Here is a 27,752-nt window from a genome sequence, read left to right as displayed (position 1 = left end):
CCAGTGGTGGGGAAGGAGGGCAGCAACTGTGCAACATGAGTATTACTATGGGAGAAGAAAGAGAAAGAGAGAGAGAGAGAGAGAGAGAGAGAGAGAGAGAGAGAGAGAGAAACAAAAACGAGAAAGAAGAAAAAGAAGTCTTTCTCACAAAAAAAATCATTAAATAAAATAATGAATAGAACCAGCCAGGAGCCCCATTGAAGGGGGTCAGTGGGGGGTTTGATTGGGGGCTGGGGGTTTGATGGGGGGCTGGGGGGGAAAGTGGGGCTGGATTTTTGTCTTCTTTCTTCTTCTTCTTCTTCTTCTTCTTCTTATTCCTTTCGTCTTAAGGCGAGTTGGCAGGGCTGAGGGTGGGGCTGAGGGTGGGGCTGGAGGCGTCGGAGCGGCTGTAGTCGCTGAGGGACCCGGGACGCGCGCTGGCACCCCCGCCGCCCATGCCGTTGCCCACTCCCAGGCCTCCTCCTGCGGCGCTGCTGCCCCCGGCTCCGTGGTGGCGCTTGAGCATGGCGGGCTGGAAGTCGGAGTGGCGGCGGGCGTGCTTCATCAGGTGGTCGCTGCGCATGAAGCGCTTGTCGCACAGCGGGCAGCCAAACTTCTTCTCGCCCGTATGTGTGCGGTAGTGGCGTGCCAGCTCGTCCGACCGGGCAAACTTCTTGGTGCAGTCGGGCCAGGTGCAGGGGAACGGGCGCTCACCTGTACCAAAGGGCAGACAAACAAGATCAGCATTTTCTGTCCATTTTTCATGCTTTTTCCAACATAAAACTCATGCCAACATCATTACAACATGCCATACAAAAGCAACAGAGTAGTTGTGGAGGACTTTAAGGAACTAGAGGATCTTTTTCATCGATCATCAATTGTATTCAGCTTCACAATAAGACATGTTAGAATCTGCTGTTGTTGCCAAAAGCGCCATAAAAAAGACTACTGTATAGTTTTCTACATGAAGAGCATTGAGTCTGAAATGTCATGATGTTTTGCTGGCATGAGATTGCAGGGCTTCTGCTCGGATGACTGAGTTTTGTTTTTGTTGTTTTTTGGATTGCTTTGTGCATTCACTTGACCCGTAGTGCACTTCTAAAGGAGCTGAGCTCTGTCCCCAGGGGCCCTTTGGGGACGTTGAAAGGAGAGCTCCACTGGCTGGCTAAAGGTGTTAAGGAGGCCTTGTGTCGTCAACACTGCCACGCCTCACTGGTACCAATTAACAGCAGCACTCGCCGCCACTGATCTCAACTCACACACACACACACACACGCAAACTCACACGCACTGACTGACCTCAACCAGGTGATTTTTTTCTCAATCGTTCCTGTTCCTCTACCTCCCTCCAACGAAGTAAAAAAAAAAAACACACACACGGCAAACAAAGGCCTCATTTAACCTCCTCTCAGTCCTGGCCTGCCATGTGTGTATGTGTGTGTGCTGCCAGGCGCTTGTTAAATACACACAGGCCATTCCTCTGGTCACACTAATACACACCCGACACAACGGTGTACATGCTAAACTGTTGCACACACATACCTCAGACACACATACACACACACACACACACACACACACACACACACACACACCTCAGACTTATTATACACATGCACACAATTACACACACTCATCAAACACACACTCACAATTACACACACACAGAGACAAACAAACACACGCGCACACACACACACACACACACACACAAAAAACACACACACACGGCTGGTCAAGGTCAAGTTCACCTTGCTTGTTCTCAATTTGAAACAACAAATGAAGCCCCCTCCCACCCTCTCATAACACAACACAGAAGAGATTTGGCTCAAGCCACACACTGCATGCAACTCCTGGCTCAACCCAGCGCTGAGACAAGCCTCTTTAGAGAGAAAATAAAAGTTGGTGATGTTACCAGAGAAACGTACAAAAATGAGGGAAAAGAAAAAAGGCACCATATGTTCCATCACAATTCGCATTTAGTCAAGGTCATCTGGGGCGTGGGGAGATGGGGACGCTGACGGGGGCTTGACAGGGACTGGGAGGGTCGGCTTGGGGGGGCTTGGGGTGGATGTGTGTAGGGCGGTAGGGGTACGTGTCCCGACGGCAGACACAAAGGGGTCCTGTGGACTCGTGGTATCTCAGTAGAGGCAGCCAGCACATGAGCCGACACAGCCACGAGATAAGTGAGTGGCCATAACACCCGCCCAGTCTCAGAGGGGAGAGAGAGAGAGAGAGAGAGAGGGAGGGAATGGGAAAGAGGGATAGAGAGAGAGGAGAAAGAGCAGGAGAGAGATGTGAGAGGGGGGATCTTGGAGTTCAAACATGCTTCATAGTCCACACGGCCATAAACACCACCTCTCGCTTTTCTTCTCTCACTCTCTCTCTCTTTCTGTCTCTCCAACTCTGTCTCTCTCCATCACGGTTACATTGTGTCCAAATATCTCTTCCTCTCTCTTTCCAACTCTGTTTCCCTCTTCCTCCCTCTATCTCTCTCTCCAAATCTCTTCCTCTCTCTCTCTCTTTGTCCCCAAAGGCACCATAACGTGACTCTCTGTCATTCCCCTCCACCCTCACGCCCCCTCTCCTCCAACCACCAAAGCCACAACCCCCTACTACACCCCACCCTGTCCCTGGCTCGTCCACACACACACACACACACACACACACACACACACACACACACACACACACACACACACACACACACACACACACACACACACACACACACACAGGGGAGCCAGACTTCCAGTCTAATTAGCCAGGGATCCAGATGCTAATGATCTCTCCAGCCGAACCCGACCCGTTCCAGTGTGCGGAACTGTCTGTGACCGACTCTGTAGGAGGAAATGAGCCCTTAGACACCCCCCAACAACCCCACCATCACCACCCCACCGAGCCCCCACCCACCCTGAGCCCCACCAAACCCACTTTCTTTCAGCAATAAAAGCAGGCTTTGACACAAATCTACTCAGAGCCAGATGGAACTATATATCGCAGTGGTGAGGTTTCGTTCCAACTTCTTGTGAGTCACAAACTGGGAGAACTGGTCAACTACACACACACACACACACACACACACACACACACACACACACACACACACACACACCTAGTGGGTCTTGAATACCATGTACTTAGCCTACGAGAGCCTGAACATGGCTGATACAGAATTCTCTTTAGTTCCATGTCAGTGGTTTTCTGCCCGACAATAGTGGGATGCGCTGTTCTAAATTTACACAGCCTTTACTCAGCAATGAGAGAGACCAGACCAGATGAAAAAGGAGGAGAGAGGAGGGAGAGGAGAGGAGAGGAGGGAGAGGAGAGGAGAGGGAGAGGAGGGAGAGGAGGGAGGAGAGGAGAGGAGAGGAGAGGGAGGGAGAGGAGGAGGAGAGAGGAGGGAGAGGGAGAGGAGAGGAGAGGGAGAGAGGAGAGGAGAGGAGGAGAGGAGGGAGAGGAGGGAGAGGAGAGAGGAGGGGAGGAGGAGGAGAGGAGAGGAGGAGGAGGAGGGAGAGGAGAGAGGAGGGAGAGGAGAGGAGGAGAGGAGGGAGAGGAGAGGAGAGGAGAGAGGAGGGAGAGGCGAGGAGAGGAGAGAGGAGGGAGAGGAGAGGAGAGGAGAGGAGAGGCGAGCGGGGCACTACACTACGCTGTAGAGAGGAGCGGAGCAGTGTGGGGCTAACATTTACTGTAAAGCGCCGCCTCCGATTATGCTGATTGCATCGCGGCAAACTGTATGGGCCACACTCTCTCACACACACACACACACACACACACACACACACACCATCTTTAAATCTAGTGACGTAGCAGCTTTGGTCATGGAAAAAAAGGCAGTGCGTTGTTGCACGCACAGAAAAGAAAGGAAAGTGTGGCTTGGTGGGAGGAAGGAAATAACAGAACAGGCCCAGACTTCTCAGTCATTAACGCAGCAAATTGGACTGAACAGATGAGTGAACAGGAGCGCAGACGGCCTAGAACTGCCTTTGTTCCTGGGATTTTCTTTCTTTTTTCCCAACACAGGGCCCCAGTTGAAAGTCTGCTTTGCTCCGCACACAAATACATACGTATACATACAAACACACATATATATATATATATAAAATATATACACATACATACATATATGCACAGACACACAAACACACACACACTAAATACACATACACATATGAGGTCTACATCCTGAGCAGCACTATGTTTTCCTGGGGTGTGTGTGTGTGGGGGGTGGAGTGGTTGCTGGTGTCCCTCCCCCTCCTTTATCGCCGGGCCTGCGCTACAAAGCAGGAGAAATGAGCAAGTCTAGACTTCCCCCCTCCCCAGTCTGGGACCTGACAGCCTCACCTCCAGACAGCACACAGGCTATGTGTGTGTGTGTGTGTGTGTGTGTGTGTGTGTGTGTGTGTGTGTGTGTGTACATATGTACTACCCCAAAGTCAGTTGTGCACACACACAGGCAAACAAAACCAGAAGCATGAACACACACACACACACACACTTAATTACACTTTTTTGACGCTTACTCTGTTTTTATGCTTTTAAAACCTTTCAGCAAGTAAATACCTGTTGAGAACATAAACATACTAATCCTGCAACACATTTACACCAAACATACACACCACCCCAGCCAGCACATGTGTCCAATCAGGTTTAAACGCACACATACATATGCGCACACACACACACACACACGCACACACACACAGAAAAAAACACACAATTATACACATGCTAAATCATGCACAGTTACTGCTTGACACACTACACACACAAACTGTAGCAAGCTACACACAAGGTCCGGCTGATATCTGATGTTCCTGTACAGATCAACAGCCGGGGACTAATCTCCAGCGGGTCACTCTTGTTTAACCCTGTTTAAACATCCTGGATCTACAGTTCTCCAGATATAAACATAAATAGACAAAATCTAAGATTAGCCTAGTTCCTAAAGCAACAGGCGAAAGTCAAACTCCAGCAGATTTTGTGGTGTTCCCACACAGGGACTAGGACACTCCCACTAGCTTGATGAAAACACGAGCCAAGGCAATACAAACTATTACAGATTTTAGAAGACGAGTGTCCACATACAAGATCATCGACACACACACACACAGCATACCACACACACGCACACACACGCAGACACACACACACACACACACACACACACACACACACACACACACACACACCCCTTCTCACAAAACGCATGGAAGTGCACATACACAAGTGCACACACACATTCAACTTGACATCCACACTGACATAATTCATACAAACACACTCTCCTTTAACAAGCCAAGAGAGAGAGAGAGAGAGAGATCTCCAATCGTTGCCTGGCCGGCAGTGGTAATAGATCTCACAACATGAATATTTCACTGGCCCAAAGTGCAGGGAAGCATGTGTGGATGCTGGCCTTGGTGCAGGGTGGACTCACAGATGCTCAGGAAAGCTAAGAGGGGTGCCTATAGCAGCACTGCACTGCACTGCACAACACCTGCCACACCCCCAGTAGGCATGACCAGAACACAGCTAAAGCCTGCCATCATACCACAAGCACGTTCACGATTCGAACAGGGAGGGCAAATGTGTGTACATAAGAGACAGAGAAACAGACTGAGACAGGAAAGGTTCTTTTTGTGTGCTTTGATGCATATTTTTGTGATTGATCATAGAGAAGAGAACACAGAACTCTGAGGAAGAGTGTGAAATAAACACAGTAAGTACTTCCGGGTCATTCCGGGGGTGCATTCAGCTCAGTCCTGGGCTGTGTGCCTATTCTATGCAGGACCACTGCTGCTGCTGCTGCTGCTGCTGTTATTGCTGGTGTTCCCACAGCTCTGGAAAAGACCCAAGGACTAAATGGGCCCAGAGTGTGTGTGTGTGTGTGTGTGTGTGTGTGTGCGTGTGTGTGCATGCACACTCGTGGGCACACTCGTGGGCACACAAAAGTGCCACGCTGTGACACCAAGCATCTGAAAAAGGAGTCAGGCCGGCCGGGCACTCAGTCAGAACGGCCCCACAAGCCTGCCATCCACCCACAATGATGTCAGCAACCCACACCCATGTGTGAAAGCTTAAGGTCTTAATTATATATACATGCTTGTGTCTGTTTGGGTGTATGTTTGTATGTGAATATACAATTTGATGTGTGTGAGTGTGTGTGTGTGTGGGTGGGTGTGTAGATGTCTGTTTTTGTGTATGGTTGTATGTATATGAGAGTGAGCCTACAATTTGATGTTTGTGTGTGTGTGTCTGCTTGTTTGTGTGTGTATGTGTGCGTGTGTGTGCCTGTTTGTGTGTGTGTGTGTGTGTGTGTCAGATGAGCAAGGGATGTACTTATGCAAAGGAAGACATGATGTACAGGATCAGTGTTTCATAACACTGACGGGGTGTGGGGGGTGGATCGACAGCCTTGCCCAGAGCTGATTTGTACTGGGCGGTGTGGGGTGGTGTGGGTTAGCGGGTTAGCGCTGGGCCCCCCTTTGTTTCTATGGGAACACAATGGCAGGGGCACAGCCCACAGCCCACAATGACCCAGTGCCCACAGGAGGGGCTCAGGTTCAACACTCCACACAGCTCAGCGCTATTCTCAGTAATGAGCACAGGAGCAAGATAACCACTACGCCACGGCACTCTTTTCTACCCTCTCTCTCTATCCCTCCCTCCCTCCATTTTCCTCTTCACCTCCTCTCTGCCCCCGTCACGCTGTCCACTCGTGGCGCGCGGGTGAAACGAGACGCGGAGACGCCTTCGGGGCCGGTGTGTGACGTCGGGACCAGCCCATAGGCCGGCCTTCTCTGGCTGCCGTCCAACCCTGGCAGCCCGCGCCCCGTTCTCTCTCAGAGGCAGGCTGCTACACAGGATGGAGGGGGGTGCTGGATGGTTAGCAGGAGGAGGGGTGGGGTGGGGTAATTAGGGAAGCTTTGGGCTTTCGTCTAATGCACACAGTGACCCAGTTACCCCGTGAGGCAGTTACATCATGAATACGTACTGTACTGTGCTGCACTGTGCTGTGCTGTACGCTCAGCTAAGCAGTAGCAGCGTCAGGCGAGGTGGCAGTAGCAGCCAGTGTCTTCCTCCGAGGTGATGCGATTATGTCACAGGTAGCAGAGTTATATAACTGTTCCCTTTCGGGGCCACTGGGTCAGTAAATAAAACTGCTCCACTCGACGCTTCTCTCCCCCCACCCTCCTCGAGCCGTTTCCTTCCACTTCATTTTGCGGCTAGGACGCCGAAGGAGAACACACACACCCTCTCATTTGATATGAAGAGTCACGAAAAGGACAAACGCAGAAGAAGAACAAACCCCTTGTGATTGGCTTGGCGAGTCCTGAAAAGACAGCGAGCGGCGATGTGAAAGGGGGGGGTGTCTAACAGTGGCGGGAGGAACTTAATAGTTTCCCGCCCGCAGGAGCAGGGGGAGAATTAACGTCAGTCCCGGAGCCTTTAGCGTCAGTCACCTGCCCCAGCGGCCAGCATCCTTTGGTGAGAGGGAGATAAAATTCCTGGCGTCTCCTCATCCATGGTTGGCACACACACACGAGAGAGAGAGAGAGAGAGGGAGAGAGAGAGGAGAAAACACGATCCACTGCCTGAGCGCTAAGGCATCACTAGTTTAGACTCACTGCCCCCCTTCTCACCAGCCAGACATCCTGCTCTGAATGACTGTGGGTGTCCTTAAATGTACTCAGCACAAGCATGCACACGCACACACACACACACACACACACACACAATCTCATCTCTTGCTAGCAGTGAAAAAAAAAATCATCTGGGCTCCTGCAGCCCATGGCTATTGTTGCTCGTGAGACATGGTTCTCTTTTGCCTCAGCGTGAAGGGAACACAGGTCTGCATAACACCAACCACAAGAGAGTGGAGCAGAGGGAGGCTGTGCATCCCGATCCCCCGCGGCTAGCTAGACAGCCTCTCTCCCTTTTTTACGGAGTTAAAACACCTCCACATCGCACCGCTCTGCAGAGGAGCTTGCACAAAAATGGAGAAGAGAAACGAGACGCAACCCAAGGACAACGGAACAAGACGAGACAAAGCCTAAAATCCAGCAGAAGTCTCATGCAGGCCTGTAAAGAGCTGGGGGCTTGTGATCACGCTTGCGTTAATTCATGTAACTGAATTGTTTTCATGGTTTCCTAAACCAACTACTGTTCAGTAAAGAAATGTTTAATTTTTACTGAGCACAAGTTCCATGTCCTTGGTGGCCTTAGCGTTTAGCAACCCTTCCAGATGCAGCTACCATTGCTTAGAAGGTAAATGTGAAACTATCTTTAACACATTTAAAAAGCTAGGTCCTCTCTTCCATTATCTATTGCTTTGCTGCATAGCTACCTTTTGGAAACTACATAGCAACATGACCATAGCTATGAAGAAAGGCTCTCTCTCTCTCTCCGTCTTGATGACAATTTGCACTTTAGTCAACTTTTGTAGTCCTTTTAAAAAAAATTAACATCATTTTTATCCTATAAAAGAGTTTAATTGTGTGAATCTTTCAGTGTTTTTGTAAACCAATAAAGAAAGAGTTAAAATCTCAAAATCTCTCTCTCTGCTCATGCTGTGCTAGGTAAGATGCACTGCTCCTCATCAAGTGAAATGGGAATAAAGGGAGCTCCACATCTCTTTCTCTCCAACTGCCCTCTCTCTCTGCCTCTCTCATTCCCTCTTGCCCATGGGGGCGGGTGTAGTTGGCGGTAGTGGTGGGCAGATATCTGAGCTGAAAATGGCAGCACAGACGTAGTAGCGCAGACTGGTGCTCATCAGAAGAGGAATGATTTACTTCAGTGTTCATGGCTGTGGCCTCACGCCAGGCATGGGGAACCAGAGAGAGAGAGAGAGAGAGAGAGAGAGAGAGAGAGGGAAGAATAGAGTGAGAGAAAGGGAGGGAGACAGACAGCCAGACTACCTCGTCCAAAACCACGGCCCAGGGCACAGCGCTCCGCTCAACCACAGGCCTAATGATAAGATGGCCGACCCAACTCAGACTCCCACTCCAGCTCCAGGCACAAACTCTGGCAGGCCTCTCGCCCACCGCCACGTGCCGTCTACGCTGCCTGGGCACAGCCCACTCAATGACCTCATCGGCCTGCGGCGGTTGCAAAGCATGACGGGATGGTAGGAGGGGCCGGGTCTGAAAGGACCCATGCATGGAGGACACTCCCACTCGTAAAGCAGCAATGGTATTTAAAATAAAATGAGACGGAGCCTGGCTATAAACTGGCGGGAAGTATAGCATAAGCTTTAACATATGCACAGCATGCACAGAAAACCCACAGTCTGAGACTCAAGAAGAATCACTCCAAGCCTCTGGGTCATGAAATGTCCAAATAATAAATCAGATACATGGGCTGAGAGGAGTGTCTCAAATCATTTAATTATGACAGACACCCAAACCAATGTGAAGAAATTCATGTCTGTTAATCAAAACCATAATGTGTGTGTGTGTGTGTTAGTGCCTGTATGTGTATGCATATGGTCTATGTGTGTGTGTGTCTGTATGTGTGGATGAGTGTACGTGCATGTATCTGCATAGGGGAGCACTGCACTGCTGAGTGCCAGAGCGAGAGCCTCAAAGCAGGTCTTTCAGGCTCCATTCATGTCTTTGAGCTGAGGCGAGCTTGAGTGCATGCAGCCTGAATACAGCCGACAGTGGGTGGAACAAAGGACTCCTGGGCGTGTCTCCAGTCATAAACACAGCCTTGGGTTTATGGCGGGGGAGCAACGCGCCATAGAAGAGCCATTTAATTTATTATCGTCTATTGTCTTCAGTGGTCATATGCTAACGCTAACAGGTCAGGGCTGTCTGAAAATCTGTGCATCTCTTCACACACACACACTCACAATCTCCACACACAGACGCACAGGATGGGAACAAAGGCACCGCCCCTAGTCCAGCATGCTCTACCACAGTGAGGCTTTCTAATAAGACCGCCATGAGCATCATCCATTACTCACCCCTACAAGCCACCCACCCCCCCTCTCACGCAGGAGGCCTGACAAACAACCACAGGCTGGCTGATTCAGGCAGACAGGCCGTTACCCATCATCACAGGCCCCGTCCCTTCTCCTGGTCGGAGGCCATGTTTCACAGCGCTGGCCATCTCATCACTTAGTACTCTGTCAATTAGACTGGGGGAGCCCCCCCCCCCCCCCCCCCCACCATTTTATCTGTCTCTCTCACTCTCTCTGTCAGTCTCTTCTACTCTGTCTCTCTATCTCTCTCATGCATGTGTTTTCAAGGGTGCAGTGATCTAAAGATCTGCTGTGCTAATGTAAAGATATGCTGGCTCAATAAGTTACACATCTCTCTCTCTCTCTCTCTCTCTCCTCTGCTGTTCTGGGCTAACCTGGGAAAAGGCTGACAGGCAGGTTCCTGATCTGCGGGTGATGTTTTTAACCCTGGCGAGCTGAGGACACAGGGACAGCTGCTGCCGTTAGCACCAGTGTTTACGTCTGCACAGACGGGCACCAGACACGGGCAGTGAGGAGGGGGCAGATAGATATACGCCATCTATCTATCTTCAGTTCCACACACACCATCGGCTGCGGGCCTCGCTCGCTCAAACGCCATGCCAGCTGGATCGGAGCGCTGATCCAATCTCACCAGCATTCCGTTCACCTCGGACTATCACAAGGGCTCTCTGGTCCAATCCAACTGCTTAGCCTATGTGTCTACTTATACCTGCACCAAGCTCACCTGGTTACCTGTGGCTCTACCTATTCCTGCCACAAACATGCCTGGTTACTTGCGTATCGACCTATACGTGTTCCAAGAACATCTGATTGAAGCCAATGCAATGCGATGAAAATGTTCTATGTTAGCTACATCAGATGAGATTAGGTAATCAATAGTGCCACCAATGAGTTCAGTGCAGTGTTCAGAGCAGGGGACAGATGGAAAGACCTAGAGCGACGGACCCAGGAGCTGGACTTACAACTTCTGAGTGAGCATAGCAAACAGGCAATGAACTGTTCTACAGGAGATCTTACAATTTGTGTAGAAAACATTGAACACAAAGAGAAGTGAGTAAAGCACTGAGTTGAAGACGGTTTGGAGAAGCCCTCATGCCCAGTGAGAGATATCCCAGCGGCACCGGCGTGACTATCTCATCAAGGCCATTGCAGACAGCAGACCGACGCCATTCACACACACACACACACACTCAAGTATTCTTACCTTCCCTTGAGAAATATCAGTCATCACACCCTCCAACCCACACACATATATACATATAAATACAGAAACAAACACACTCAGGTCCACACAGACACACATATACACACACAGACACACACACATGTGCACACACACAAGGCCAAGTCTCTATCTGAATGTTTCTTTTCATCTGAGACAGGGCCCTGGGCTGTGGCTCTGGGTTGCAGATTTATGACGCTGTATAGGGTCGGATTCCTCACAGGCCACAGCAAAGGTAACACACAGCCTGCTAACACACATCTTCTCTTCTACAACTTCTCTCTCCTACATATTCTCTTCTACACCCTCTCTCTCTCCTACATCTTCTCTTCTACTCTCTCTCTCATCTTCTCTTCTACATTCTCTCTCTCTCTTCTCTTCTCTTCTGCACTTTCGCTCTCTATCTGTATCTTTTTTACCCCATGTCACCTCCAATTCTTTCTTTCTACTAGCATTCCATCTCTGTATTCTTTTCTGTCTCTCTCTCTCCCTATCTTTCTCTGCAACCATTCAATCTGTCAGCTATCTGCTAACATGTTCTTGCACTCCTCTCCATTTTCCTTCTTCTACTCTTCCCCAATGTATTCTGTCTGTCTCCTTCTCTCATTCTCTCCATCCACCTCTTTCCTATCTGCCATTGGGCTCTACTCTGTCCATTCATACCCTATCCATCCACTGTGCTCTCTCCATCTCTCCTTATAACTTAAGATCTTTCTCCTTCTTCCCTTTCACTCTATAGTTTCACACAATTCTTCTCTCTTACTCCATCCATTCATTCATCTTCTCTGCATACATTATCTGTAACTGTATACATTCCTCTCTTAAATTTCCCCTTGGGGATCAATAAAGTATATATCTATCTATCTATCTACCACTCTTTCATTTCAATTCAAGGTTGCTTTATAAGCATGACTGTAAGTACAGTGTTGCCAAAGCACAAAACAAAGCAGCATAATTTTTACAGAAACAATTAGAACTCTGACAACATTAAGGGAAACAGTAACATTCCTGTCCCGCACCACCAGACTCACCAACAGCTTCGTACACCAGGCTGTTAGGATGCTGAACTCTCTCCCCCCTCTACCCTCAGCTACATAACATCCTGGACTTTGGACCCACAATGGCTGCCTTGCACTACTCCACTTGCACTACTCCACTTGTACACTTGCACACTTTGCAACTTGTTGTTGTCCTGTTGTCCTGAAAACACTTCTGAACACACTTCTGCTGCTCTTACATAACTTGCACCACTATGCCACTTGCATACTTAGGTCAAACAGAACTACCTTAGCCATTTATTGGCCTGACTTTTGCACTATTATATTGACCGTCTACTGTATGCACAATTGCACATTTTCAACTCAAATTTTGCTGCTCTTATTTTCTTCATTGTATGTGCCTTCTTATTTTTACTTTTTATATTGTTTACTTGAATGTTATGTTTGTCTGTGGACCTAATTGGTAAAATATGTCTTGTCTCCACCGTGGGATAGTGGGAAACGTAATTTCGATCTCTTTGTATGTCTTGACATGTGAAGAAATTGACAATAAAGCAGACTTTGAGACTTTGAACATGTAACATGAAAAATTGTGTGTACGCACTCACTTTCTCTCTCTCTCTCACGCACACACACACACAGTCCACACATTACAATACAATTCTCTCTCTCTCTCTCTCTCTCTCTCTCTCTCTCTCTCTCTCTCTCTCAGTCCACACATTACAATACAATTATCTCTCTCTCTCTCTCTCTCTCTCTCTCACACACACACACACACACAGTCCACACATTACAATACAATTATCTCTCTCTCTCTCTCTCTCTCACACACACACACACACACACACACACACACACACACACACACACACACACACACACACACTGCTCTTTCCCTCTCCACCAGACTGTGCTCATACTCTTCCACTGGTCTGTCAGAGTTCCCTCCCCCTGTCTTGTCGCTGGGCCAATCAGATCGGATGCAGATGCGGCTGGGCCAATCAGATCGGCTGACTGGGTGACCTACATCAGCGGAGGCCAGCGACAGCAGCAATGCATCCGCCCTCAACCTGCCTTCCATCTCCACCCTCCAGCACCCCCGCCATCATCATCCACCATCTCCTATCCCCACCCCTACCCCCTCCACCCACCTCTACACCATCCCCTCCACCTCTCTGCACTGACAACAGTGCATCCTCCCAGTTTTCAAACTCAACCAGCAGCACCACCACCACCATTATCATCCACCCCCACCCCCTCTCTGCATACACCACCACCCACAGCCCATCCACCCTTCTGCACCGACAGCGCGCGCCTCTCTCTCTCTCTCTCTCTCTCACGCCCACCCTAATCACCCCCTCTGTGCACTGCAACCAGCCCACACACTGCATAGCATAGCCTAGCATAGCAGTGTGGAGCGGAACAGAGCACAGCTGAGCTATGTAGATCAGAGCCCCTGCAAAAGGCCTGCTACCCTAGCGTGAGAGAGCCAGCCTCTCTGCCCCCTGCTCAAGATGGCTTCTGTGCCCTTGTACCTCGGTGCCCAGCTCAAGATGGCGTCTATGCCCTGCCTATCGAGCGCGAGTGACAGCCTCAGTGTCCGGCTCAAGATGGCTTCTGTGTCACGGAGGTGGAGAGACGCAGAGCTGTTGCAGTGCCTCCAAGATCCCCCTTCTTCCTGCCCGAGGTAACTGACACCCCTCCTGTGTCAGGCTGCCAAGAACGGCAAGGCCCCTGAGCACGCTCACAGACACACAAATACACATACAGATACACACACACTTAAACACACACACACACATCCACACGTATGCATACACACACATGCACTCTCCACCATCTCCCTCCGTCACACATACACACTCACTGGATACCGCAGTCATAGCTGGAAGTCCTGGAACAGAGAGTGGGAACCCATGGAAGGGGGTCTGGAGAGGCGGGGGGTTGGGGAAAGGGGGCTGGGCCAGGGCTGGGAGGAACAGAGTGGCTTTTATAAGTCGCTGCCAAAGCCAACTAAAGAATACATGAGCTCAGCGGTCTGCAAATGCAGGGCCGGACCGACCGTGGCCTGATATAACTCCAGCTTTAACTCCGGCAGGAAAGGAAAGGCACTCTCTCTCTCTCTCTCTCTCCCTCCCTGTCCCTTCCAGTTATGGAAGACCACTGCATGTATTTGGGTATTGCTCTCTCTCTTGCACACACACTCTCTCTCTACCTTCCAGTTATGGAAGCCTACTGCAAAAGCGTACATATGGGTCTCTCTCTCTCTGGTCCCCATTGCTTACATGTGGATTCCTGCAGTGTGTGCTGCCATGTTTGCTTATGATGATGAGCGATCAACATAGACCACCCAGCGTGGACGAAGAAGAGAGGAAAAACAACTGACCGCACAGGACCGCTCCACACTGCCCTGTTTATGTTTGGAATGATGAGAATGAAGAGATGGATGGAAACGAGTGAGAGAGGGTGAAAGAGAGGCTGGAGAGCAACCCCCTCTTAGACACATCCCCTGGACCAGTCAGCTGGACGAAAGCCCGGGGGCATTAACCTGCAAGATTAGCCGAGGTTAGCCCCCATCCATTCAGTTTTATTTACATCCCTGACCGGGAATAAAGTGGATTTGGCTAATGCCGGCTTTCCATTGGCCACGGCCTCACACACCAGCCAGATGTAAAGATATGAGTGCCACCTCGACAGATTTTTCCCACCCCCACTCCCCACCCCTTCACTGACCGAAGCCTCCAGAACTTGCAGGTCACGTGCCCTAAAGTCATGGGATTAGTGCTGGCACTGGAGCGGAACTAAAATAATTATCCATACGTTTCACAGCAGAGAAGACAAAAGCAACAGGAAATCATCTGAAACGACAAACTAGGGTGAATTTTTAAAATGGAGGTTCCCAGCGGAATGAAGAGTTTTCCTCTCATGGTGGTGGTGTCTGACTGACGACTGTACAGAATAAACAGAGCACAGCACAGCGAGGGCTGAAACCAGAGAGGGGTGGTTGGGGTCCGACTGACAGGAATTTTAGCCACACCACTGTGAGGAGAATATATTCCATAAGACACACACACACACACACACATTAACTTACACAGAGAGAAACACTCACACACGCACACAGGGCAGTGTGTGCCTGCGTGCGTGCTGGTTGGAAACATGGCTGGCTTACGGGGCCACAGGGGCTGCTGGCATGCCTGGGGCAGACAGCACAACACAGCCCAGCCTCCTGTGCCCAGCGGTGCCGTAACCTGGCATCCAGCCCAGGGCAGCCGGGCAGGAAACCAGAGCAGGGCAGGATTGCCCAGTCAGAGAACACACACACAAACACACACACACACACAGTGGCTGACCTGCTGAGGGATCTAGTCACCTCAGTTATATACACGCTCATACACACACACACACACACACACACACACACACACAGTAACACATCAGAGACTGGTATAGAAACAGAACAGGCAGCAGACCCAATATGGATTGGAGTATTTTAGAGCCCCCTCAAGCATGTTTGAGTTCCCCACAAAGATTTAGAGATTTTTTGATTCACTATGACTCATCCTGTGGCTTTTTCTTTTGTAACATCCTAAAAACAGCCACACTCGACACGGCACCTCTACGCTGTGTGGCCAGCACAAAACATCTGAGAGTATGACACACGCACGCACTCACGCACGCACGCAGGCACGCAGGGCACGCAGGCACGCAGGCACGCACGCAGGCACTCACGCACGCACGCACGCACTAACTCACGCACGCAAGTCCTCTGTAGCTCCAGGTGGCCCTGGAGGCCCCCCAGAGCACAATATCAAAGGGCCACCCCAGCCAAGCCCAGAGGTTTCCAGCAAAGACAAGTCAAACAGACTGTAAAATATGCCATTAAGGCCTTTGTTTCTGTGATATAGCAAACGCTGCTGCGGTTGATTGCTAGTGTTGTGTCTTTGCCTGGCCTATTTGGAGAGGTGACGGGCCCTTTGCAAAGGGTCTCCCAGCAGGGGTGGGGGACGGGGTTAGAGGTGCTACCCCTTCGAATAAAGGGATGACTTTTAATGAGCACATCGGGGGCAGAGTGGGCAAGGCTCTCCCTTTATGTCACATTACGGCCATTATGGCCAGAGGAAATAATAAGGGGGTGCCGGGGAGAGCAGCTGCCTATGGGGGCGGAACTGGCCTGGGCTGGGCTCACACACACACACATGCATATGCACACACACATAGATAACACATCACACACACACACACACACACACACACACACACACGCAAACATAAACTGGCCCAGGTTGAGCTGAAATATATAAGTATGCCCACATGCATACACACACCTGCACACACACACACACACACACACACACACACACACACACACACACAATATACTCAAAATAGGGCACAGGTTATCAATGAGGGAACTATTTTGACCAACTTTGCAGCAAGAAAGGGGCTCTGAAAGAATCCAAGGACCCAGGACTGAACTGAGACCCTGGACCATGACAGGCAGTAGACTGTCTTTCTCAACTAACTACGCAGGTGGAGAATATGTAGGAGGCACACAATATACAGTTACACCTCTGTTTGTGGCATTCATTCATGCAAGAGAGCCAATGTAGCTAGACCATGGAACAAGACTGATTGAAAAAACATTGATTATCAAGCCCATGTGGAGCTGTCAAATCTCTATTGATCAGAGCATGGCGTGGCTTCATAAAGGGGGTCATCACTTGCAAACTGCATGCATCGTCTTAACCAGCATACTACTTAGCTCTCATTCACCCATAAAGCTCATTTGCCCTGGGTCTTGTGCGTCAATTTATAGTTTCCCCCCCCCCCTCCACCTCTTCCTTAGCTTAGCACAAGTGCTCAGGTCGGGAGGGGAGACCCACCCTCACCCAGCTTCAGGAGATCAGACAAAGCTGTCTGGTAACCTTAGACCCGAAACCTGCTGCAGCTTCCAAGCACCTCAAACGAAGACTCCATAATAAGTGGCCATTCGTCTTAGCCCTGTACACCCCTACCATCCTAGTCCCCCACCCCAAAGTCTGTCAGGTCCTAATGCCCCTACTGCTTACGCTTCAGGATTCCGCATGATGACACAAAGACAAGCCTGAACCACTCTAAACCCCCGACAAAAATCACAACCAACAAAAAATGCAGCCATTTTGTGTCATATTATCCCAACATCTCCCGGCAGTGATCTCACTGAAAACACAATGACACTGAATGACACTTTTAAGGACTTAGTGCTGTTATTTGTTATTGTGACGAGTCCTATGCTGGCCCAACATTATGGATGACAGTTTAACTACATGCTGCAGCCCTTATGATATAAGATCAGCGTAATTACAAGAATGGTACACAACTGTATGAGTCAGTTAAATGAACGCAGATGACATTATGGAGTTGTACACAGCCAATAGATTAGATTATAGGGGGGGGAGGAGAGATTAACCCTAACTCAAGGACCTGCATGTAGGCCACAGATTCAAACCACGAGGAGACATCATGGGTTAGCCAATCAACAAATGTACTAATTAACTTACACAGACTTTACGTTTTCAATGTGAATCCATCAATGTGAATCAATGAAGTCCTCAAACAAACAAACAAACAAATAAATAAATAAATAAACAAAGTGTACCACAGGGAAGTCTTTGGGGCGGGGGTTGAGTAACAGGCTGACGTAAAGCAAGTTTTGGAACAGATAATGAAATCTGGATTACAGCAACTCCAAAACATCCTCCCATTTCACCAAATATTTCACACATTTCGCAAAAGCTCTTACAGCTTGTTTTCAAATGCTAATCAATGAGGAATATCCCCAAACTCACATAAATATGCGTACAAGCTCAACATGTGGTAGACACTGTAGATGCAGCTAGAAAGCTTGTGGCAGATAGCCGACTATGATGCAGGTCCAATTATATCCACAGGTATGCTAGTATGCATAAGAGCACACCAGACCAGACATTAGATCTTTGTTCTTTACAAACAAATGCTGCAAAAGTATTCCGTGAACATGCTATCATACTACACATATGGGAACACAGCGCCAGAGTAATGTACAGTTAGAGACATCTATCTTTACTTTAGGAACGGAGTCCTGTGGCGCATCCAGAGTATGGCATGATGGCCTCAAGCGAGAGCCTCGACTCCTAACGATGAATAATGCAGAGTGGGCATTAGGCTATAGCGCTAGCTCAGGAGTCGCTAAGCCTCCAGGCCTCCTCTCATCTTCCCTTCCTTTATACCTGTCTCTTAATTCCCAGAAACATGACATCAGCATTAATGTGCCATGATAGTTATCTACAGCGGATTTTCAGGCCAGATCAGGCCTTGATATGGGTCTAGCCCTGATATGGCCTAGATCTGGCAAGGGATCCATATCTGGGATTGCTCTGCCTCTCGTTTTGAGGAGCCAGTGGGCTTTGATCACCTATCTCGTCATGTTTGTGTGTCTTTATTTAGCTCCATATGCCCACACAGAGATGGTTATTACTTCTGTGGTGATGGCTGACTAATTGGTTTGACCTCCCCACATCTCTCTTGTGATGGTATGGTCATAACCTAATTACTATGAGGAATACACATGGTATCTGAGCCTCGTACGTCAAAGCCTTGTACGTTATATTTGTTTGATGCTGAAGTTGAACTGAGGTGTTATTTTAGTTCATTACATGAATGTGTTTTGTTTTGAAGGCAAAATGTAGATAATTTTGCCTGAAGCATGAACCCTTGGTCAAAACCTGTAATTTGACTGAAAAATACTGTAAATTGCACATTAAATGTTGTTAAAACCAACTGTTTACTGAAAATGTCTAAAACCAACAGCTGTGGTCAAAGCTAGTAAATAGTAAACTAGTAAACAGTAAAAACCACTAAAACACTTCACTCACGTGCCTCAATATTTGCCCTTAGGACTGTTAAAGAACGAGTCAGGCAACATTTTGCCACGGCTCTTTCTCCACTTGCCGCAGGCACCAGTGTATTTTGCACACAAACATTCCTGCGGGTGACAGGTCAGCAAAGGTTCAGGCGGACTAAACCAATATAGGTCTTTCTAAAACAAAAGGTCAAAGCAGGGTCATTCCAGTGACTTCATTCTGATTTGGAACAATATAGAACCCCAGCTTTGCCTCTGGAGTACTGGGCCATGATGCAACAAAAGGTGGTTAAAATAACAATTACAGAGAAGAGGGGAAAAAAGCTCACAGCTAGCATAATTACACTGGGTTGGGATCGGCACGTGGTCTTTGAGTGGGAACTCATACTAGTTTGCTATCGGGGAAGAAGGGCCCCCACTCGACTTTGCTCCAGTTAGATTCAGTTACTTTGCCTAAAGGTACCTAGGGTAATTTACAATGGAGCCTCAACGGGGTAGAGGTGGTCAAAAAAAACAGAACACAGAAAAAATGTGTGCATTTTCCACTCATTTAAAACTTGTGCTGTATTTGATTACTATAAAAACACATGGCAAATGTTGCATATATTGCTATATATGTACTCCAAGTACCCCACACGTATCTCCTGGCACTGGTTTTAACAGCCAGTATGCCTAAGCCAAGGAGCCAAAAGTCAGTTTCTCTGTCTGGAGCTTTTAACAGGTTTAGTTTTTTTTTTTTTTAAATCACAGTAAAGCATCTGCTGGATATAAGCTAGAAACCACCCATATAGCGCCTGACTGTGGCATGGACTTGGCCATGGCTTGACATAAGCCTGGACCTCTTCCACAGACACCTACTATATGTGCAAACCCTCTCTGCTGTTTCTCAACTCCAGATATCTGCATTTAAGGAACACAGAGACTGCATCAACTTTAAGGAGTTCTTAAACTGTTCTTAAATCCATCACTGAACAATGCAATTCCTCCTCAACTCTGAACATAAATAAAAAAAGTATGTGGCTTGTTCCAATTGCTGTCCAACATGCATTATGCTTTTTTGGGATAGACATTGTATGGGACACTGTGCTAAACTTGCTCTGAAACCTAGACAATAATAATGTTTTGTTATGGTCTGTGAGATAGAAGGAGTCTCAGCACTAGTATGCAGCCAACCCTGGACAGCCTGGACAAGCACAGTTCAGATAACAACTGGAGACACATTGAAATGTTTCCACCTTTGTTTTGAAGGGCTGTTTCCCCTAAATGACTAAAACAGATGATAATTCAGCATTTCGCTTGCTTTTCATTTTTTTGGGTCAAGGCTTAACTCCCCCTTCATCTAAAAAATATGAACAAAGCTGAGCTTGGGGCAGCTTACGCAATCCATGCAGGATGCAGTTTGGTGCCCAGTTCCTGCTTCAGCCAGACAACTGACATGAGGCAGAGTTCAGGCCTTGAGTCAGCTGCAAGTTCAGGGCGTTGCTGAAGTCAACTGAGGACTCCGTCTCACTTGGCTGTCTTGGTTTGTTTTTATAACACTATGCCCCCCCTTCAATTAAACGGTGTGGTGCTTGGCTAGGGACAAGGGCAATCCGTTTTCTCTTTGCTCTATTGGTAAGGGCTGGTGGAAAATCTGCTGAGTGCCGACCGATGGGATGAGGCGCCCGGGACTAGCAGCAGGTTGGCCGGGAGTGGGTTGCTGAACTCAAATGACCCACATTCTCTGATTACCAAAACAAATGAGATGGAGCGCTCATTATTCAACCGGAACCCGGGCCTATCGAAAGCCAGAAGCTGGAGCAGGGCCCAATCAGGAGTTGGGGAAGATAGAATATACCAGCTGAGTGCCAAGAAGAGGGAGCAGAGCTAAGCGGTAGACCACTGACAAAGGAAAAAGGAGTGAGACAGAGAGAGAGGGAGAATGAGAGGGGGAGAGAGAGAGAGAGAAAGGGGGGGGGTGGAAAAATATAGTGTACACTGTGATATAGATTGTGGGTTTGACCTTAAGAACATTCATAGCTTTAGGAAATATGTCAACACATCACTATTGCATATAATGATCCACAAATTGGAACGATGCCAGACTCACAATCACAATTGCTGGTGTACTGCAGTCACATGTTCACATCGAGTGGGATTTCTTATCGACACACTGAGCAAATAACCACACAAGTGTGTTACAACAAGTCAGTCAAGGCGTGCAGAACTTTTCTCACTTTCACAGTTTGTTCTCACTATGCAAACGCAACCAGTGATACAGGCTTGGAAAAATATGATACAAGGGTAGAGTTGGCAGACAAATACCATGGACTACAGTCTCTTGCACACTAGTGCCTTGTTCTAAGGAACAAAGAAAGCTGGTTAATCTCAGTGTTCACTGTGACTTAAAACACTAAATATGTTATCTATTTTTTCCATGAAATATCCAATAAAAGAAGAAAACACTTTTTAAAGATATGTAAACATGTGTGGGCTACCTGGGGTAGTTGTTTATGTACCATATAAGGGGATGTAACAACACATTAAATGTCATTCACCGCTTTTCTGTAAAATGTAAATGACATGATAAATTGATTAAAATCCTTGAATTTCCCCTTGGGGGTCAATAAAGTACGGTATCTATCTATCTATCTATCTATCTCTCTATCGATCTATCTCTATCTAAATTGGGAAAAACAAGGTTTTCTTTGATGCACATTAGATGTGTGTGATATAGTGATGTCTGGTATGTGTTTCTAGCTCTTCAACAACTAAATAAACAAATACTGGAATATGCACAGTGCACACCACATCTTCGCTCATGATGAACATACTCAAAAACTACCTTTGAACAACTGTTTACAACTGATTTGCACCCGTTTTCCACAATGGCCTTTTACCCAGTAGCCTAGACAGGTAACATATTACCTGAGGGCAGCTGTAATTAACACGTTAGTAATAAGTGTTTGTTATTACTGAGACATAGGCTACTGCATTGTTTGGGAAGCCTACAGTATCACTAGCTGTAGAAAAACAGCCCAGCAAGTGTTTTGTGTCTAATCTGTATCATTTTACTCTCCTATATGCTATGGCGATATGTGGGGTGGCATTAAAAAATCATTTTGGGCTGTGGAATTGGTCTGTAACATGAGGGACACTGTTTTATTTTATGTTGCTGTTATTGTTTAAGTGGTCTACGTTTTGTCTGTTTAACAGTGTGATTTGGATGTCTAGGGGGGCGTTGTGCAGCACACGGTCTGTACAGTCGCAGTCCCCGGCAGTGCTGCTCCTCCTCGGCGCTCAGCTAGCTGAGTCTGTTGCTGGCCAGATCAGCTGGGCTGGCAGTCTGTCTGCCGGGGGTGTGGCACATCACAACAAAGAGCTTAACAGTCAGACGGACAACTGCACAACTCTCACCAACCCCCACTTTTTTGCACTTTCCATCGTTTTTTCTCCCTCTATTCATCTTGAGGAGCGCCTCTGCATTGCGAGAAGGTCGAATAATGCGTAATTTGTGTAAATCATCCTTGGATTGAGGGCTGTATCCGAAGCACATGCCGTTTTCCCCCTTCCTGCAACGTGACTTCGGGCTGACTTCGCCAGTTTCGACAACTTTTCGCACCAACGTGACGGTCTGCTCGTTATTGGCTGATTATAGCATTTTATGACCGGTACGCCACGCTGCTGGCTATCTTTTGTCGCCCCGAAAGGTGAAAATAGCAGACGCGTATTTTCGGAACACGAGGTGTAGGCTGTACGTGGCTAGCGGGTGGCAGACCCAATCTTTATGTGCTGTAGCCTGTCGCTTTCGATCATATTCTGACTCAGCCTTGGGGTCTCACCAACATGATAGAAATGATAGGAAAGATAAGAAGCAAAGGAATAGTTGTTGGCATTGACCACGGCGCGCTCTCTCTCTCTCTCTCCAGTGGGCGTGCCTGTGAAGCCTTTGGTAGAATAGCACTACGTTCCATTTTGTGACAATGAAGCAAGTAAAACTGACCAATTGGTTAATGGAGACAGACTTGATACAGAAAATGCAACAGCACTCTCACGATAAACACTCGTCTCTTTAATAGACTACGGGAGGACACGGAAACCACAAGGCAAACATCACTGTATGCCTCGGAGGCACTGATGTGGTTCAACTGCAGTCAAAGTGCATCCGAGTAAACGCAGTGCTACAGAAATAAATCCCAAGTCCTCCACTCTCTGCTAGTTTATTTCAAAACGTAACAGTAGGCTACATTCATTTCTTACCCCAGGAAACACTCGCTTCAAATGAAACTGACCTGTATGCGTCCTTAGGTGGGCTTTGAGATGGGACGATTTGCCATAAACTTTTTCACAACCTGAATAGTGGCATTTGTGCTTTTTCAGGATGTATCCTTGCTCTGCGCGAGCCCTCAGTCGTTTGGCCTTTCGTGTGTCGACGGGGTTGCTAGTAGGTGTGGCAGAGTTTCCATCCTCGCCGACCAGCTCTGGTGCCAAGCTATCCTCTCTTATTTTAGCCTGTTCGGCAAAATTGGCGGGGGTTTGTTGATTGAAATCCGCTAGAATTCTGGCCACGACAAAAAGAGAAGAGTTGTCTTTCACCAGAGGCTCCCTGGTCTCTTCTCCGTTCCTGGGAGAGACCACAGTTTCTGGTTTGATCTCTCTATTCCCTTTAGGACCATGAACAATTGCACGGCTGGACATTGACACAAGGCACTCTGCTGCAAAGTGATCCATTTCGAAAAGGAAAATAGCCCAAATGATTTTATGACATTCACAAAAACAACAACAGCTCGTTAAAAGACTCAACTCCGCGGCTCCCTTTGTGTGGTGCTGATGGGGAGGTAGATGCTGTTTAGAGAACTCTTACCGGCGTTTCAGCAAGAATAACATATTGATTACAAATCGGCTAAGACGAAACCCTAACAGCACCGGTAGAGACGTACTCTATGCACTAGAACGATTTTGCCGGTAATTGCAAGTCTGGAAACTTATCTTGGCTTGATGTGAAAACTCCCATGATGGCAGCAGAGTGCTGAGCGGCACAGTGACAGTATGCCTATGCGCCGCGCTCCTGCTGGCTGTATCCATGCTGGGGGCGGGGCAGCCGGTAGCGTGCAGCAGCGGCGTCAGAGCAGACTGCCGCTCATTGGACCAAGTCGTGTTCCAAAGTGCACTACCTCATATACCCTCACCAAACTTTCTGCAGAGCTATAGGCACAAACTACAAAGAGATGTAAACTATGTGGGCACTTGAGTCAGTAAACACCATGAGAATAACAAAAAATGTCTATAAAACATCCTTTCCTGAACTTTTGGTAAGGAACATTTTAAATAGCTCCAGTGATTTATTTCAATGAAGCTTTCATGAAGGTATTTTTATTATAAGAAAACCACAGACCCATTTCTTTAACTCGAGGCTAAGAATTGTATTATGACACCTGTGTTGTCTGCACAAGACTAGTGAGTCAGTTGCTAGATACTGTTTCCCAACAATGCAAACATGATTGTTTTCTTAAACTGTGCTATCCAGGTTTCCTGTCCTAAGTTGCACTAGCTTTGCACCTTAAAATCCCTCTCCCAAGTGGGTTAGGGAGCTGATGCCAACTGGCCTGCTGCCAAAACTCATGTACATACTGTGCGGCCTGCGTCTTTTTCTCTCCCCCCGCAGGGACAAGTGACAGTGGTGCAGGAGGAAAAAGTCAACACTGGTGGTGAACGCAGTGGGATGACAAAGAGGCAGTTGTCATAATAGCGCCAACAGATTCATGGCACTGTCAGCCATTGTCCTTCACTCCCGGTCTGAGAGAGCTTAATCAATTTCACTAACAAGTCGTTGCCATCACTGGATGGAATAAACAGTTGGATATGCAATCGCATAAACAACACAAGGTGAACAGTACTGTTTTTTGTATTGCTGTCTTTTCTTTGTCTGGAGGTAGACCCCCCCACACACACACACACACACACACACACATACACTCACACTCATATCATTGGAGATCAGGTTGTCAATTAACCCATAGTGACTGGCAGAGCTTGAGAGATAAAAGAAGAAAACGTGGCTGGATTTAAAGGTTATGAAGAGGGCCCATTGAAACTAATGACGTTGCTGCTGCTCCTGCTGCTGTTGTTACTGCTCTCCCAGCCTGTGGGAAAAGCGTGTTGCCTGCTATCTCTTTCAGTGCAGCTCACAAAGGGCCGTCTCTGGAAAGTTCCTGGTGTTCACAGTGAACAAGGCTGAGGCGCATTCAGAAGACCATCTGGCTGGATTACTTTACATATTCTTTCACCACAAGGACTGGGTGTTCTTGCGTTTCATGTGCTGCTCAGGAGGCACGGTCCATGACAGCTCGACAACAAGCAGGGCAGTTCCTCTTTCACAAGATGGCCGCCCGACTCTCCCATGGTTATCATCACATGTTGGGAGGCTGCTCAGCTGAGGAGAGATTGAGAATGAAAGGGATTAACTTGAACATTATTCATGAGGGCAGGAGGCCATTTTGGATGTGTCCTCTTTGTGAGAACACACACACAAGTGTATTTAAGTCACTTCGAAAAAAGGTATCTCAAGCCACATACAGCATGCAGAGTAAGATAAGGGCATGAAGTGTACTGAAGAGATGTCTGAGTGCTGTGACATTGACTGAAACGGTGGTACTACAGAGTGGAAATGAGGAGATGCCTCAGTGGTTTTACACTGAGAACACTAAAACAAGGCCAATTTGAATAACTCTCTCACACACACACACACACACAGACGCACGCTCGCCCACATGTCGACTGTGTGCTGCTGCACCCAGTCGCTGACCTTAGAAGCACTTTCTACTTTCATTGTGTACTGAAGCGCAGCCACGCAATAAAGGAGGTGTGTCCAGAGGGAATCCTAAGAAAACATTCTCACCTCTCTCCCTCACCCGCTCTCTTTCTTTCTTCCTTTCTTCTTTTCTGGTGTTTTTGGACTTGGCCCTCCATTTCCATGGTGTGGGTGTACCGGTTGTACCGGGTAATACAGCTGTTTTAATTGTCAGATCTCTCTCTCTCTCTCTCTTTCTCTCTCTCTCTCTCTTTCTCTTTCTCTCACTATAGGACTCTCTATTTACCTCAGAATAGGCTTCCCTATCTAGAAATGCCTCATAGCTTTCAATCTACCATCGAATCGTGGCCCGCAACAGAGTCAACTGCCACAGGTGTGTACTGCGTGACGCAGGATAACAATGGTTGTGTTCTGAGTTCCCACTCTGTTTATGAGCGGAGTCTACTCATGCAAGAACATTGTAGGCTGGTGATGTACAGTATACCAGCTGGGGGAGCCATCCCAGTCAAGGTCGTGATGTCCTAGAACACACAGCTCCAGATCCTTGGCTCAGGGTGGGTCGGCATGGGGGTGAGTGTTGCCATTCGGCCAGTTTGGCAAACAGGATGGCGTGCAGAGCAGCAAGCACTGACATGCCTGCTGGACAGAATGGACGGATGCATTCTAGAAGCTTCTCAAATGTTATAGAAGTGGTCTGAATGTGGGGTTCCTTTGTTATGCTCCTCTCCCAGGCTGATATCCAGAGGGGCCTGGTGCTATTGTATGCTCGCACAAGGTGTCGGTTTACTCTGTAGCCCAGAGACGACAAAAAAGCCCAGAGCACATTCATGTTTTACTGCCATAGCTCATGTGGGTTGGGCATGTGAGTCAGGTTCATAGCAAGCAGCCAAGAGAGGACAGCCAGTTCCCTATCACCACTAATGGCACCACCTCCTCCAACACCTCCACCCATCTCTCTCTCACCCATGCCCCACCCTCCACATTGCCCCCAATCTATGTCTTTTACAATCCCATCAAATATTGACTCTTCCCTTGGATGTGGCAGACTCTGCTGACAAGTCCAGTTTTCGAATGCAAGCAGGGGGAGTCATGAAGTCTTACGGTGGTGTCACATCAGCCATCGTCCAGCTACTGACACAAAGTCTTATGGGTGGTGTCACAACAGCCATCGTCTAGCTACTGACACAAAGTCTTATGGGTGGTGTCACAACAGCCATCGTCTGGCTACTGACACAAAGTCTTACGGGTGGTGTCACAACAGCCATCGTCTAGCTACTGACACAAATTTGCGGTGAGGTGTCTATCCACTCTGTGAAGAAAGACAGAGTTTTAATAAACCGGGTGTATTTTAAAATAGATAAATTACTAAATGATATGCTTGTCTGGCTCTGTCATAAAACAAATTTCTGCTTCCTGACATGTGTCAGTGATGCATGTTTGTATGTGTGGGTTTTATGGTGTCTCACCACTGACTGACCCAATTTGCTCTTGCTTTTTAGAGGAGAGTAGCATTTAAGGGCTCGATTTTATATAAATATATTTATATCAGTAAATGACATATCTCTCTTTTAGTTATGACTGAAACTGAAGTTTCATGTCCTTTTTTGGCAGCATGTGTGGATTTGTGTTACATGTGTGATTGTGTGTGTATGTGTGTGAGAGAGAGAGAGAGATAAAGGAAGAGAGAGAGATAGAGAAAGAGTTGGGGGTAAACTAAGGTCTTCCTGCAAATCTTATTCACCCATATGTGTCACCTCTATCAGACCAAAATGTTCCACTCTCCTCCTCCGTCACTCGTAGCTTGTTTACAGCATGTGGTTAGGCTTTGTTCTCGTCAGTGTGGTGTTGCCTCGTTTCCCATCAAGGGTAGAGCACTCTTCCTGCTCTTCGACAGT

General features: G+C 47.9%; 1 protein-coding gene across 1 annotated transcript; it reads right to left on the bottom strand.

Annotated features, from left to right (window-relative positions):
- Positions 1-278: 278 nt before the first annotated feature.
- On the bottom strand, positions 279-24,103 carry klf13 (Kruppel-like factor 13). The gene is made up of 2 exons (XM_048256696.1): positions 23,339-24,103; positions 279-693 (listed from the first exon to the last, which is right to left on the bottom strand). The coding sequence occupies exons 1-2, from the start codon at positions 23,775-23,777 to the stop codon at positions 326-328; spliced, it is 807 nt and encodes a 268-aa protein (XP_048112653.1). The 5' UTR covers positions 23,778-24,103; the 3' UTR covers positions 279-325.
- Between the last annotated feature and the right edge of the window lie 3,649 nt (positions 24,104-27,752).

Source organism: Alosa alosa, chromosome 11 (genome assembly GCF_017589495.1).
Source record: "Alosa alosa isolate M-15738 ecotype Scorff River chromosome 11, AALO_Geno_1.1, whole genome shotgun sequence".
Classification (NCBI taxonomy): domain Eukaryota; kingdom Metazoa; phylum Chordata; class Actinopteri; order Clupeiformes; family Clupeidae; genus Alosa; species Alosa alosa.
This window is presented reverse-complemented; position numbering and strand designations above follow the sequence as displayed.

Excerpts from the sequence above, each read along its gene's own strand:
- klf13 (XM_048256696.1), bottom strand. The coding sequence starts at position 23,777 with ATGGATCACTTTGCAGCAGAGTGCCTTGTGTCAATGTCCAGCCGTGCA. Across the intron at positions 694-23,338 it reads CCACCTAAGGACGCATACAG|GTGAGCGCCCGTTCCCCTGC; the intron begins GTCAGTTTCATT and ends CCTTTGGTACAG.